The sequence below is a fragment of the Tiliqua scincoides genome, chromosome 6 (genome assembly GCF_035046505.1).
Source record: "Tiliqua scincoides isolate rTilSci1 chromosome 6, rTilSci1.hap2, whole genome shotgun sequence".
NCBI lineage: Eukaryota > Metazoa > Chordata > Lepidosauria > Squamata > Scincidae > Tiliqua > Tiliqua scincoides.
This window is the reverse complement of record NC_089826.1, coordinates 24,342,998-24,358,016: the sequence shown is the minus strand read 5'-3', so window position 1 is coordinate 24,358,016 and position 15,019 is coordinate 24,342,998. Positions and strand designations below refer to the sequence as shown.

Genomic DNA, 15,019 nt, shown 5'->3' with positions numbered 1-15,019 from the left:
TTAGAAACCAGGGCCTGGCTGATGGTCATCAAATATTGGCTGCGCATATATTACATCTATGACCCTCAAAGCTTGCTCTATATGATGTTCCTTGAATCTAATTGACCCCTTGCCATAACCATTTTGGAAAAGAAAATTAACTCAATCTTTTGAATGTTTAGGCTCGCTTCCATATCAAGAGGTATATCAGTGCATCAAATGCAGCTCCCTGGCTGAGCTCCCTGGCAGAAGAAGCTGACTGAGCTCCCTAGCAGAATGTTCCCTAGCAGAATGTTCTTCGTGGAGGGGATAAAGAAGTTTGTCCCACAACATGACAACTGGCTCAGTTCAGATGGAGATTGCATAGAGAAGTAGTGTGGCCATGGTATTTAACTTCTGGACAGTATTAAATTGTTTTCCTTAAGTCTTTTTTAACAGCTAAGCGGTACTTACTTTCAGAACAGCCCTCTATCTTGCACTGCATACTCCAAATAATTCAGGCAAATGTTAGCGCAGATATCTTATATTCAGATCTTAATCCTGTCATAAACAAGGCACAAGTTAGTGCTTGGTTGTTAAAGCATTTTACACAGTCTCCGTCTCACCCAGTGAAGCAGTTCTGCATGTTGAATGGCCTTATAAAAGTAGGGCTGACTCCATCCAGAAGTCAAATAATCACAAATATGCAAAGACTTTGCAACCTACTTCGCAGGCAGAAATATTCTAATTTCCCTATAAGTCAGAATTCTGAACAGAATGGATTTAATGAGGCTCAATACCCAAGACATGATGGTTGCCAACAGTGCATTCTACCAATGCCTCTGTGTGAAAAAGTTACAGTCCTTTCAGGTTCTAACTATTTTTCATGCTTGTGAAACTTCTAGGACAAATTATTGTGATACTGTATGACAGGTAAATAGGAAACATATCACACACACAAAATTAAATCTCCAGTATCAACAGATCACTCTTCCTTATGTTTGTCAGCCAAATATAAAGTTAAGATGGCGAGATCTTGCAGTGTGGCTGCTTCTTAACTGTGAAATACCCAAGAAGCTTGCAAACGGCTTAGGGCGCAATCCTAACTTGCGCTGGAACAGGCAAGCCAGGAGGCTTGCGCTGTAACCAGTGCAGGATTGTGGCCAGAAGCAGCTTAGCCAGAGGCAAGGGGAAACTTTTCCTCCAACCCCTGGGTAAGGGCTGCTGGTGCCTATGCGCCTCCTTGGATTTGCGCCACCTCCTGAGGTGGCGTAAGTCCAAGGAGAGCAGAGCGGCTTGAAACTGCTCCATTCTCCCTGGGAATGGGGGTTGGGATCTAGCATAACTGCTGGATCCTAGCCCTGCCTCCCACTCCCCACCCACCCGCCCCCGGGGCCGTCCATCGCCCTCCCTCCCTCCGCCCAGGAACGCCTCCCTTCTTCCTCCTCCCCCACACCTACCTTACATTCTACCTTTCATAGCTAGGGGGAAGATGGCGCAGAGGCTTCTATCAGCCTCCACAGGCCGGTGCTTCTCAGAGCACTGGCCTGGCTTCCTCCTGAGGAGGCGCAAAAGTGCTTTACAGCACATTTGCGACCCTCCCAGGCCAGCCCAAGGGACTTGGGCCAGCATAGGGCACAGTTTGGATTGCGCCCTTAGTCTATTTTTCAGAAGCACTGGCTTTTCACAGCCTGACAACTCCAGGCTGCAATATGTTACTAACTATTAACAGCTGTGATACCAGACTACTAGTCCTTCTCCTAGTGCCAGATATTTTTTGAGAACTAGAAATAGGAACTTTTTATGCATCATTAACTTTGAACTTCAAGGTGAAATATAACTGTGTAGGAAACATTTTACTCAGCTTCCACTTGATATACCTTCATGAGGCAAGGACTCTGATGGTTGTGTAAGAGAGGCAGTAGCAATGGGCATTGCTGTCTTTTCTACAGCAGATGTTCTTATGGAAGAAGTCACAGCTGAAGATGTTGCTTGGGTGGGTTTTGAAGACTGAACATTTTGGTTTACAAGGTGTGGTGTCCCTGAAACAACAATCCCAAAGTGGGAAATACACATAATGATAAGACAACAACACTGATGAACTTCAAAAATCAACAACTTTATACCCGTGGTTCTCAAAGTGGTGGGTCGCCACCCACCACTGGATCCTTAAAAGGTCACTTTCCCCTTAAAGAGAGTGACCCATGAATGGGTGCCCTAACGGTGCCACAGCAACTGTGGTGCCACAGGCACCCAGGCGCATTTACACATACCTGAGGGGATTGTGCAGCCTCCTAGAGGGTCCTGGAGGCTTGCCACCCCCTCCACGAGCCTCCCCTCCACTGCAGTGGTCTCCAAACTACGGTCGGAGTCCACTTTCGGTTTGCGGTTTGAGCTGCAGGGTGCGGAACTTTCGAAACCAGACGTGGGCTCCAACTGCAGATTGGAGCCCACTGCAGTGGAGGAGAGGTTCACGGAGGTGACAGTGGCCATTAAATATGATGATGTCCTAATCACTTGTATACTTGGCTGTGCAGCAATTCTGTCCTAAGCAGCATTTCTAAACTTTACACACCAGAACACACTCCTATAACAAGTGGATGAGCACATTTGATGCCATTCAGCCTGTCATAATAGGGAAAAAGATTCGCATTTTCAGAGATGTAAAAGTTACTGCTTGTCTGAAAGCAAGTTAGGCTGAGGAAAAAGTGCTGGAAGTGACTGAGCATAGAGAGGGACTGCAGGGTAGGTTCAGCCTCCCTCAATCAGGCACAACTGTTGTTGTACAAAGTAAATCCCATTTTAGATATGAATGGGGCAGACATGTGAACAACCAACCAAGAACACCACCTCAGTCTAGTCTGGCCCTTTGTGCTATACCTGTACTCATTGGGTTGCTTGCATCAGGCAGGGATCCAGCAAAGTTTCCACTACAATTCGCTTGTGTCAATGGGTGTTTGGGAGTAGCCCAAGATGCAGAATTGTATCCCAAGGGAACTCTGTGCTGTACTGCAGGTGTAGTTTTATTTTGCCTTGGGTAAACATTAGCTTCTTTCAAATGTTCAAGAGCTGGAACGCTGTGGGAAATAGGCACTTGGCCATATGGACTGCCAATGGACATAGAAGGATATGAAATGTTAGGATAAGCAACACCGGAGCCAGAAGGCATGGCATAGTGACCAGAAGGAGCAACAAATCCCTGAGATGGAACCGAATTGCTGGCAGAGTGCAAGGCTGAATTACTATAGGGGCTGCCAAAGGAGGAATAGGACTGTGAAATGCTGGTATGCAACTGGGATGCAGGAGAACTCATTCCTTGGATAGGCCCAGAAGATTCCACAGTGCGAGTCGCTCTGTTGTACAAGTCCTCTGATCCCTGAGTGCTTGACACGATGGGAGCCACAGAAGAAGTGATAACATTTTGTGCTGGTACTGAGTAAGGGGCAGAATAGTAATCAACACCATAGTGGTTATCAAGCTGTGAAGGGATGGCTTTGTTGGGCACTTGTGAGTAGTGTCCCAAGGGAGCATTATAGTTTTGAGGATAACTGCCATATCCAGAAGAGAACTGCATCTGATTTTGCAATGGGCCTGAAATGAACAAATACAAAAATCAATGTACTCAAATATGAATTATTATTCCTTTAAGAAAGACCAAAAAACCAATGTCATACAGCTGATGAAGCATCTATTGCCTATTCATGACACAATAAAGTAGTTTCCTAAGATATTTTTTCTCTCACCCTGTGGCATACCAATTCAATTGCTTTTCTGAAATATGTCCAAGTATTCAGTAATACCACTGAGCTAGCATGGACAGCAGACAACAAAAACCCACTTTTGCAACAACAAAAACCCACTTTTGCAACAAGTTATACAAGTTCTAGGTAGGGGACATGGGAGCAGTTTAGATTTAAACTTTGCACATAACATGTTTGTGTGGAACTTTTTCAAAATAACTTAATGATAGGATTTGGAATGGCAGCAATGACTTTCCTTAGTTGTTGTCAGAAAAAAAAGATAGTACAATCCAACATGACTATTTTGGGTGTAAAATGTCAGGTATATCTGGAAGCCAGAGTACTGTGTAGTGTGATAGATTTGCAATCACTGTGCAGTGTGATAAATTTGCAATGGTATGCCGAATTTTAAGTTGTTGGGTTCATGTCAGATGGTTTGGTTTTGCCACGCATGCATGTGCATCATTTGTATCAGCAGTTTCATTTTTACAACTCCAGTCTATAACTTAATATTGCACTGTACAAGCAACAGTACAATGCAATCATATCTTTACATCTTATCACTAATACAAGGTTTGAGTTATTTAGCTAAACAAGCAACAGTATCAGAAATGCTGATTTTTATCTTTAAAATAATTACTCTTTATTCATAGTGAAAAAATTCAAAACCTCAAACTTCAAAGTTGCTGAAATAGCACATTCCTATACAGGCCTCCTCAAAAGTAAGCCCATAGGGGCTGACTCCCAGTAAGTGTGTGCAGGATTTCACCTTATGTGGACTAGACATGCAGCTTTAAGGACAGGGTCTTAGCACAGACTTAAACCAGAGAAGCCAAACTGTAACACAAAAAGTTTTTAAAAGAGCAAACATACAAGAACATGGTCTGTGATGGCCAAAATCTTTTGTACAAAGTTGGAACTTCAGTCTTACATTATTATTAGAGCTACATCATATTTCTGAATATCTGATGTATACTTTCAAGGAGATAAAAAGGACTCTGGGGAGAAAAACAAACCATGACCTTCCACTTATTTTCATTGCCTTTTGCAGCTGTTCACAGTCACTGTTTCCTCAATCTCCTGCTGCTTTGGTGTCATTCTGTATAAACACAGTTGCTAGTTTTTCCTTCACCACCTGAACCAAGTCACAGATCTTGTTAACGAACATAACAGTATCACAAAGTCAGTGGTTTTGTGGTTAACGGCAGTGAGGGCAACAAAAGTGACACTGACCTAAATCTAGTAGTCTCAGAGTGCACACTGAAGCTTTTGGATGTGCACTAGAATTCATATTTTGTAAAGAGCAATATAGGGCTGAAACCTACCTGCCCCACACTGCTCTAAACAGGATGCCTGCTTGAATGGACATGCTGACACACACAACCAAATATATCTCTGAGTCAAATCTCCCCAAATAAACAGCTAGGCCAAATCAGTTCTAGTAACAATGCCACTGATTTCTTAAAGCTTATCTATTGTCATTATACATAGGAGATAGAAGTTGAATGAAGTATGCAGACAGGGTTCATTTGTTCCCTCTCCCCTCCAAATTCTGGAGAGACCAAAGCATTTTCCTTCCAAGCTATTGAATGGAGAAAGATGCAGAAATCCAGATGAAGAAATCTTATAACTGCCCTATATATAACTATTAAAACGAACAGTCTGAAAAGCCTCTACACTAGAGCTTAATCCTAACCAACCTTCCAACACCAATGCAGCCCCAAGGTAAAGGAACAAACTGCCCACCACCACCACATTGGCACAGCTGCATCAGTGCTAGAAAGTTGAATAGCACTGGGTCCTTCAATGTACTAGGGATCAAATCCAATTGTACATAGTACAATTCTGAGCAAATACATTGAAGATAGCATCATCAATGTCCTAATACTGGAACAAGACAACTCATCTTGTTGCACCAGAGCTAGGAACTTTTCCTGGTCTCGACGCTAGTGTTACCACAGTAGAAAAATTTCTATTGTGCCTATCTCCCTTAGGGCTCAAATCTAATAAAAACATACATCAGCAGCAATTAAAACAAACCCATGGCCACAAGCAACAAAAAAGGGTGCAACAGATTAGAGCAAGTCAGAAAACGCCTGTGAGAAGGGATCTTCAACCTGAAGCTGAACTGTGCCCTTCCCGTCCTTCCCTATGAGAATACTAAATAGCCTGTGAGGAGGAAGAGAAGCAACCAGTGAGGCATAACCCCTCCCCTCCTTAATTTTTGTATTCTACAAATATGTAGGAAAAAATTCTGTACCTCGGGCAACTCCTGACAAGGAGGGGAAAGGCTGGATACTTTAAGTAAGCAAATAATCCTTGATGAAACATTGGCAAGGAGGGAGACAGAGGCACAATAGAAGACCGGCATTGGTTTGACCCTGCTTTTATACGATTTTATCCTTGCTTTGTCATCTAAGGGCCCAATCCTATCCAGTTTTCCAGCACCGGTGCAGCCACAATGCAGCCCCGAGTTAAGGGAGCAAATGTTCCCATACTTTACTGACAGCCCAATCCTATCCACACTTTCCTGGGAGGAAGCCCCATTGATTCTAATAGGATTTACTTCTGAGTAGACATGCATAGGATTGGGCTGTGAGGCCTCCATGACTGCCTTCCCACGACAGGATGCAGCACATGCCCCACTGACACGGCTGTACCAGCAATGGAAAATTGGATAGGACTGGGCCCCTAATGAGCACGGTTTTTATCCTTAAGCTGTCATCTTAATAAGCAAAAAATATGGGCAGTTTATTGTTGCTTTTAACTTATATGTAATATATGTTTTTATATACTGTACATTGTCCTTTTTTCCTTTTTGTAAGCTGCTTTCAGTTACCCATGAAGGTTAAGAAAAGCAAGATAAAAATATCCAAAATATAATAATAAACTGTAGGGGCCATTGCTGTGAAGGCCTGTATTGGAATCTGGAAGAACTGGCGAGGAGGTAGATGTGGTGTCAGCAGTGGCCCCTTTAAGGGTAAGGCCTGGGCATCCAGCAGAGTGTGCTGCACAGCTGCAGCCACTGGAAGGTAATAGGGCCCTCAGGGATATAAGGAGCACCTGAGGCAGAAAGGGTTTGTGGGTTTTGAAGGAGTGCAGGTTGGAGGTAGGAGAGGAGACTGACTTGGCTTACTGAATTTGACTGTGGATTGTGACTGGACTTTGGCTTTAGACTTGGACTGACCTACCTGGAACCTGACCTTGGACTGTAACTTGGCTTATTGCTCTGGACTCTGATTTGGCAACTCCAATTGATTGGACTGGTTTACTTGGCACCTGTGGACTAGAACTGGACTCTGACTTTTGCTTACTGCACTGGTGAGTTGCACAAGGGGGACTGATCAGCCTTAAGTGGGCATGAGGCCCAGTGGATTGGGATCTGGCAGAACAAGGCCCTCTTGCATATCACTGCCAACCAAATGTCAAAAGGGGGCAGGACACATGAAAAAGCCTTCCTCCCACCCAGATCTTAATAAAGGTTAAAATCCATATGGCATGATGTACCATGTATCTGGGCCAAAAGCCATTTAAGGCTTTGAAGGTAATCGCACTATGTTGAATCATGACCAGAAGTGCACTGCTAGCTCCTGTTCCTATTAGGCACAATTGTTCTAAGTAATTACCTTTGGCAGCACTCTGGCAAGAGTGAAGAAACAGCAGGATCATTTCTGGATCACTGCAGTAGTAGCTTTTGGAGAGATCCTGATCCACAGAGAGACCTGGAGGAGCAAGTCTAAATGCACTGTCCCATAATTGGTAGTAATGGAGACAAGGGGTTTTTTTGGCATAGAATTTTGTACTTCATCTGCAGTAGTTGCAACTAGAGTTGAGAGAAACTGGGGGGGGGGGTAGTACAAGCTTCCAAATAGACACCTTGTCCTTTAAAAAGTACCCCCACTCATTAATTTCCTCAGGGAGTACTTGATAGGGCACAAAATCAAGGCAAAGAGGAAACACATCTTCTGTGCCAGAGCACAGCAAAACAGGGAGCACTGCACTGTTGCTGAGTTAATGAAACCACTACAGTACAGTAAAAGACATACAAGATTAGAAGAAAATGGCAGTAAAACCCAATATTCAAAGGTTTCAAGATTCAAATCTAACAGCTATAGAAGAGGCACCTCCAATGTACAGCATACATACATTAGCTGCTGAACATCAGTTACTGGAAACAAGACAAAAAAATAACTAACTCTGAAAATGTTCACTCTTCTGTAACAATGACCATTCAAAGTTAAATTAAATTATGGTTTATCTGCAGAGGGTGCAGATAATTTTGGTTTAGTATAATTAGAAAATTTTAAGTCATATGCATCCCCTGAAAGATAGTGATTGGCCTAAGGCCAACCAGTTAATTTCAAGGGTGGGCAGGTATTTGAACTAGGTTCCCGATATCCTAACCCCAAGTTCTAGTAATTGCGCAACACTACTGGATTGGGGAGGTGAAGGAAGTGGGGAGCAATGGCAGCAGATCTGCAGCAGATTGATGAGGAAGCGTAATCCCTTGGACTGGCCAATGTCCTTGGTGAGGAGGGCATTTACCTGGGCCAGGCTGTGCCCCCCCCCCACCAGTAGCAGTCATCCAGCTGGAGAGGCTTGTGTCATTTGCTCCTCAGACATTGCTAGTCTGGGGGAAAAAAGAGAGACAAGTGGTAGCACCTCAGTGGACTGGTGAGACAACTAAGTGTTTTCTGGGACTAGTCAACTTCTGGGGCAGTGGTACTTTCCTTGGCCAAGCTATGGCAGTAGGGTCACCACCAGCAGGGATGATTCCTAAAGGGAGTTTCCCCCTTTAGGATGCCACAAAGGCAAGCACTTCCATCTATTAGTCCTAAGAATGCTCATCCCCAGTAAAAATGCAGGTGTCAAGGACAGGTGGATTTGTTTGCAAGGTCAATGACACAGAGGCCCAAGTGAGAAGCAGACATGGATACAGGCCAGCAGTTACATTTCCCTTCTCTGGCCCTGGCATCCTTGGCAGATTTTGCTGTCGGTCTTTCTTGTTCTCCAGATTCTCTTCTTTTCAGTTGACTACCTTTAACTGAACATGGTCTTGGATTTTGTTGGGGGCATGTGTTTCCTGCAGAAGAAAGAGTATAAACAGGTGGAGAGGCTCCACTACACATCAAGTGATGGGTTGTGAGAGGTATTGCAGTAAGGTCAAACAAGCTAGTCCAAAAGAAAGAGGGGTAAACAGACATGTCTTATTCCTCTTTCTGCTCCTCCTCCCAGCATTCAGTTCACTGGTGTCTCGAACCAGCAGTCCCTCTAGCCTGAAGATGCATTTGGGCCTCTTCAGCCTAGAAAAGAGATGCCTGAGGGGGGACATGACTGAGACATACAAAATTATGCAGGGGATGGACAGAGTGGATAGAGAGATGCTCTTTACACTCTCACATAACACCAGAACCAGGGGACATCCACTAAAATTGAGTGTTGGGAGAGTTAGAACAAACAAAAGAAAATATTTCCTTACTTAGCATGTGATTGGTCTGTGGAACTCCCTGCCACAGGATGTGGTGATGGTGTCTGGCCTGGATGCCTTTAAAAGGGGATTGGACAAGTTTCTGCAGGAAAAATCCATTACAGGTTACAAGCCATGATGTGTATGTACAACTTCCTGATTTTAGAAATGGGCTATGTCAGAATGCCAGGTGCAAGGGAGGGCACCAGGATGAGGTCTCTTGTTATCTGGTGTGCTTCCTGGGGCATTTGGTGGGTCGCTGTGAGATACAGGAAGCTGGACTAGATGGGCCTATGGCCTGATCCAGTGGGACTGTTCTTATGCTGCTAAATGCCACTCCTCTGCATAGTACAGACTGGTGCACCAACTGTGACCATAATTGAATCAGTCAGACCTGACTGCAGTGGTCAGTGCATTAGTGACATCAAGACTGGATGACTGTAACACATTTTATTGGAGAGAGGTCCTGGAAGACCAACTGAAAACTACAACTGGCCCAGAATGTGGCTGCGAGTGTTGTTGACTGGGGCCAGGTGCTTTGCTAGTCTATCTCCACTTGCTGTCAGAACCCTGCTTCTGGGTTCAAAGCAAGTGCTGGTGTTGGCCAAATGGCTTAAAACTGAAGGACCACATTCTCTCAATGAGAAAACCTACCCCTTAGATCTGGATCTTCCTGTAGGTACAATCATTATCTGAAAGTCTTTGGTGCAACACAAGGTAGGGACTTCACTGTGAAGCACAGTGAATTCCTTCCCTTCTGAACCAAGATTGGCCTCCTTGCTATCAGCATTTCAGCAAGGGTCTGAAGACTATTTTTTATCTTGCTTTTACTGCTTGGTTATAGTGTTGGAATCTTTTTAGGCTGAACATCTGTGTTACTGTTTTATCTTTTATATTTTTGACATTTTATTTTAATACTGTAATTCTCAATGTTGCAAATGTTTTGTGCGCCTTCTATTTTTAGGGGGAAAATAGGGTAAATAAAATAGTAAAGTGAGTTGCTCTCAGTCTGAATATCATAGAATCATGAAAATAAATTCTATAAATGTAATATTGCTCTCAAAGTCTGAATACACAAAGGTACAGCTGCTCCTACCCACATGTCAAAGGTTCCAGACAAACTGGAACTGGCAATCAAGCTAACATCAAGTGCTGAACAATCTGCCCACCAAATGACAATCACATCCATAATCACTACCAGTTCAAAATTGAACATTACAAGAGAAATTTTACCATTACCTACTTGCACATGAGGACTGGAAAGTTTTGGCATCTTCAAAATTCTATCACAAACTCTTGGAATGCAATACAATACTAAAGAGTCCAAAGAAACCTCAGAGTTTGTGTTCTTCCCTGCCTTAAGGGCCCAATCCTCTCCAACTTTCCAGCACTGGTGCAGCTGCAATGCAGCCCCAAGGTAAGGGAACAATATTCCCATGTCTTGAGGATGCCTCCGGGACTGTCCTTCCACCACAGGATTCAGTGCATGCCACATTGGCACAGCTGCACTGGCCCTGATAAACTGGATATGATTGGGCCCTAAGGGAGCACTTTCCCTAAGGGCCCAATCCTATTCAATTTTCCAGTGCCAGTGCTGCTATGCCAATGAAGTATGTACTGCTTCTTGTGTTGGCGAGGCAGTCAGAGGCCTCGTCAAGATATGGGAACATTTGTTCCTTTACCTGGGTTTTGCATTGCGGCTGCACTGGTGCTGGAAAGTTGGATAGGATTGGGTCCTAACTCTCTTACAGAAACCTCTTCCACATACTTCATTTTTTTTTCATTTTAGATATAGAGATGAAACACATCCCTTCTGTTCATGAAGATTTGTTTCACTACCAAATTTGGGGATTAACTGCTCAGATAAACTTGTTTACTTGAACAATCATTTATTTTACTTTTAGAAGCACCCAACATATTTATCTTAACTTGAATTTTTGCCATAAATATCTCTTCAGCATGTTATGCAACTTTGTAAATTCCCTACACATTTTCAACAACTGACCAAATATCTCAAAATCTCTCTAAACGTATTTATATTTAAAAGGTAACCCACTGCCAAAATAATACAAAGGATGGCCTGGACCCATATATATCTGGTTTTAAGGTGACCATTCATATCTTAATGTTGATGCAAGTGCCCTGGTTGAGCTCTCTTGGGTTGAAATTTGTTGATTAACATGAAAAATGAGATTACTGCCTAGTTTCAAACATTTACAGCTTTCCATAAAAAAGAAGCAGCAAGGCAGATTATCTGTAGAGTATGTGGCATAGGAGCTCTGCTGAATCAGTCCAAGGCCTCCATTTTGCTACTGTGGACTAAGCCTTCACAAATGTAGTGGTGATATTATCACCAGTTACTTCTGGTGGTACTTTGAATAGGTGGACCCTGTAAAGTGGCATGGTGGAGGACAAACCTTGAGAAATATGACCTATTATACAGTGAAGGGTAGGAAACCCAGCATATAACTGCACTGGATATCCTACAGCGGTGTTTCTCAAATTGTGCTCCTAGCAGTTCTGGGGCTCTTTGAGACCCCTTCAGGACTACCATGAGCATATTATAAGTGGCTGCCATCTGTTCCATGCTTGTGTCAGCACTCTGGTGCTCCCCAAGACTGCGCATGAACCAGTGAGATCTCCAAGACTCCCTTTAAGAGTGTGAAGGGCTCTGGAGATCAAGAAGTTTGAGAGCTCCAAACAGTTTCCTTCAAGTGAAATTCAAGCAAAGTGAAGAGCTCCGAACCAATTCCTCCAAATTGAAAATGTGGAAACAAAATGGCAAACAGTCCATGTAAGTAAGTGTAATGCAGTGCACATTTGGACAAACCTTCCTAACCACATATACATTGATCAGAAGTTACACTGACTACCCAGGAAAGCTGCAAAAAAGCCACATACCATGCTATGGATTATCATGAAAGGAAGTGAAAACAGAACAGCTAGGTATCTTTTTGCTTTTATATAAACCAACAATGCAGTCACATTTGGAACGCTAGTCAGCCTAATTAAAAAGGATATTGAGGATCTCAAAAAGTCCAGAAAAGGGCCACTAAAGCATTCAAAGCAGTCACCATCTCCTGGATGAGGAAAGACTAAAGCATTTTAGAGCCATACTAGACAATGTGTTTATTGCATGAATGGAGCTTGAGTGCATTTTTTAAGATGTCAAGAGCAGAGCATGAAGTCCTGCTTTGAACTGGCAACATGGCTGAGGCTTTAACCCTTTGTCTCTGCTGTGGTCTTGCTCTGGTCAGGGCTCTATCCCAGTGTCTCTCAACATTTGTGCCCCGCAGTACCACTTCACACAGTCCACCTATTGGAAGTACCACCAGAAGTAACTGGCGATGATGTCATTGCCAGTTACTTCAGGATGAGTAGGCCAGATGCAATGCAAAACACCGGTAAGAGGATCAGGATGGACAAGAGGGTTTTTGAGCATGTGAAAAATGAAAGCTGGAGTTTTGCCCAACAAGCTGAACCTCCTACTACTGCTTGTTGTGTTACACTGCTGGTCTTGCTGTCAGGTCAAGGAGTCCTGCGGGTACCACCTCAAGTACCATTGGTGGTACAAGTACCACTGGCTGAGAAACACTGCTCTATGCAGCTTCTATTTACATTTAAAAAAAAGCAATACCATACATACTAGCCTCCAATCCCACAATAGGCAGATCAGTTAGTTTGGCCATGTGTTTTCTAACACACACACACACAACGTAAGTCTAGAAAACTATTAATCTCCTCATTCATGATTAGGGTCACCATGTGAAATGAATTGACAGTGGATTAAGGACAGAGAAAAGAATATGCTTTTCCCCACACAGTGCATAATTAATACAATTTGCTGCAACAGTACATGCAGTGGCAATTGGCTTAGAGGGTTTTAGAAGTGGATCAGCTGAATTCATGGTCCATTGCTGTTCCTAAACTGACTAGCTATGATAGTTAAATGGTACAGGTAGATTACCCCTTATCTAGACATCCAAAATCTGGATTATTCCAAAATCCAGGCATTTTTGTCCAAGACTTGTTTTCTGTAGCATGAGCACTAGAACGTCTTGTGCTCATTCTCACATACAGAGCAGGTACAGGCTGCAAATTCTATTCTCTGCTCTGGGGTGTGTACCTGTACAGACATTGTTGAAAACTGTCAAAAGAGGCCAGCAGACACACTTATGGGAATCAATGAGAAAAAAAAACCCAAGAGGAAGCTTTCTTCATTATATTTATGCAATTACTCAAAAATCCAGACAAATCTGAAATTCAGGCATCTTCCTATCCCAAGCAGTCTGGATAAGGCAGTGGTTCCCAACCTGTTAGGGGTACTTGAAAAAGAGTTCAATAATGGCAAAAAAAAGGTCGGACTGTATTACAATGCCTTGCAGGGCTGGCAAGGCATGAAGGAAGACAGCTAGATGACTGCAAAATCTCCAGCAACTGCTAGTTTCTGGTCAACAGTTCACATACTATCAGATATGGATCAGTAGTTGAAAACATATACAATTGAGATAATAGCAACTACTGTATTAATTACAAACATTTTGCGAATGTGAGGGATACAATTTATGGAAATGGACTCCGAAGGGGTACGTAAGTGAAGAAAAAAATTGGTAACCACTGGGATAAGGGATACTCAAGTTGTACTTTGAGGTGATCAACCTCTCACTAGGGGCACTGGAGAGCAAGCCCCCCCCCCCAAAGAGCTCTTGTCTTTTGTGTGCCCTGTGCTTACTGGTTTCAAGCTGGCTGTTGTCAGATGCAGAACTATGGCCTGAAAAGGGTTTTTGGTAGGATGCCCAGCAGGGCACCTAAATGCGTGCCTAAATGCACACACCTAAATGCCTGCACAAGATCAGACTCCTCCTAAAAGTGGTAATAATCCAAAGTCGCATCCCAGTTCCTCCCACAACACATATTAATGTGCAAAGGAGTGCACCAGGATGCAGGTCTCTTGTCTTGTGTGCTCCCTGAGGCACCTGGTGGGTTGCTGTGAGATAGATGGACCTTTGGCCTGATGGAAGCTGCAATCCTATCCACTTTCCTGGAAGTAAGCCCTATTGAGTATAATGGGTCGTACTTCTGAGTAGACCTGCACAGGGTTGGGCTCAGGCTACAACCCTAGCCACACTTTCCTGGGAGTAAGCCCCACTGACTACAGTGGAACTTACTTCTGAGTAGACCTGCACAGGGTTGGGCTCTGGGGCTACAATCCTAGCCACAATTTCCTGGAAGTAAGCCCCACTGACTGCAGTGGGACTTACTTCTGAGTAGACCTGCACAGGGTTGGGCTCTGCGGCTACAACCCTAGCCACACTTTCCTGGGAGTAAGCCCCACTGACTACAGTGGAACTTACTTCTGAGTAGACCTGCACAGGAAGGGGCTCCCCACGTCCTTACCGTCCCTCGGCCGCCGTGGAAGCGCCAGACTGGCCGAGCTCCACGGGGTCGCCCTCCCTCCGCGCCCGAGCAGCCGCCTGAGCCCCTGGGGCGCCCCGCCCGGCCCCGCCCGCCCCTCACCTCACAAACGCCCCGCCCTGCGCCTCGCCCCTCACCGTTCTGGCAGAGCCGCGCGCCGGCCGAGCCGCCCGGGGCCATCGGGCTCACGCCGGGAGGCCCGCCCGGGAAGGAGACCGCGCGAGGCGGCGGGGGCCGGGGAGCGGCGGGGGGCAGCGACATGGCGGCGGCGTCCTCGCGACGCTCCTCGACGCTGGGGACGGGCCGCTCGGGAGGGAACGCGCCCGGCAGCCGCAACGGCCCTCCGCGCAGGCCGCCTGCAGAAGGCCCCGCGCCGAGCCTCCCTCGCCCACAGCGCCACCTGGCGCCGCCCTCCGCGACACGCGCCAGCCCGGGCTCG

At 44.8% G+C, this 15,019-nt stretch overlaps 1 protein-coding gene across 3 annotated transcripts in view; it reads right to left on the bottom strand.

Moving 5' to 3' along the window:
* SEC24B (SEC24 homolog B, COPII coat complex component) overlaps positions 1–14,806 on the bottom strand; it is a 51,926-nt gene extending 37,120 nt beyond the window's left edge. For 2 of the 3 annotated variants that reach the window (XM_066632398.1, XM_066632399.1), the window contains exons 1-3: positions 14,718–14,806; positions 2,839–3,549; positions 1,839–2,000 (exon numbers count right to left, since the gene is read on the bottom strand). In XM_066632398.1, coding sequence (XP_066488495.1) covers positions 1,839–2,000; positions 2,839–3,549; positions 14,718–14,760 — 916 coding nt within the window. In that variant the 5' untranslated portion in view covers positions 14,761–14,806. The remainder of the gene's footprint in view (positions 1–1,838; positions 2,001–2,838; positions 3,550–14,717) is intronic. The other variant, XM_066632400.1, reaches the window with a different exon arrangement.
* Between the last annotated feature and the right edge of the window lie 213 nt (positions 14,807–15,019).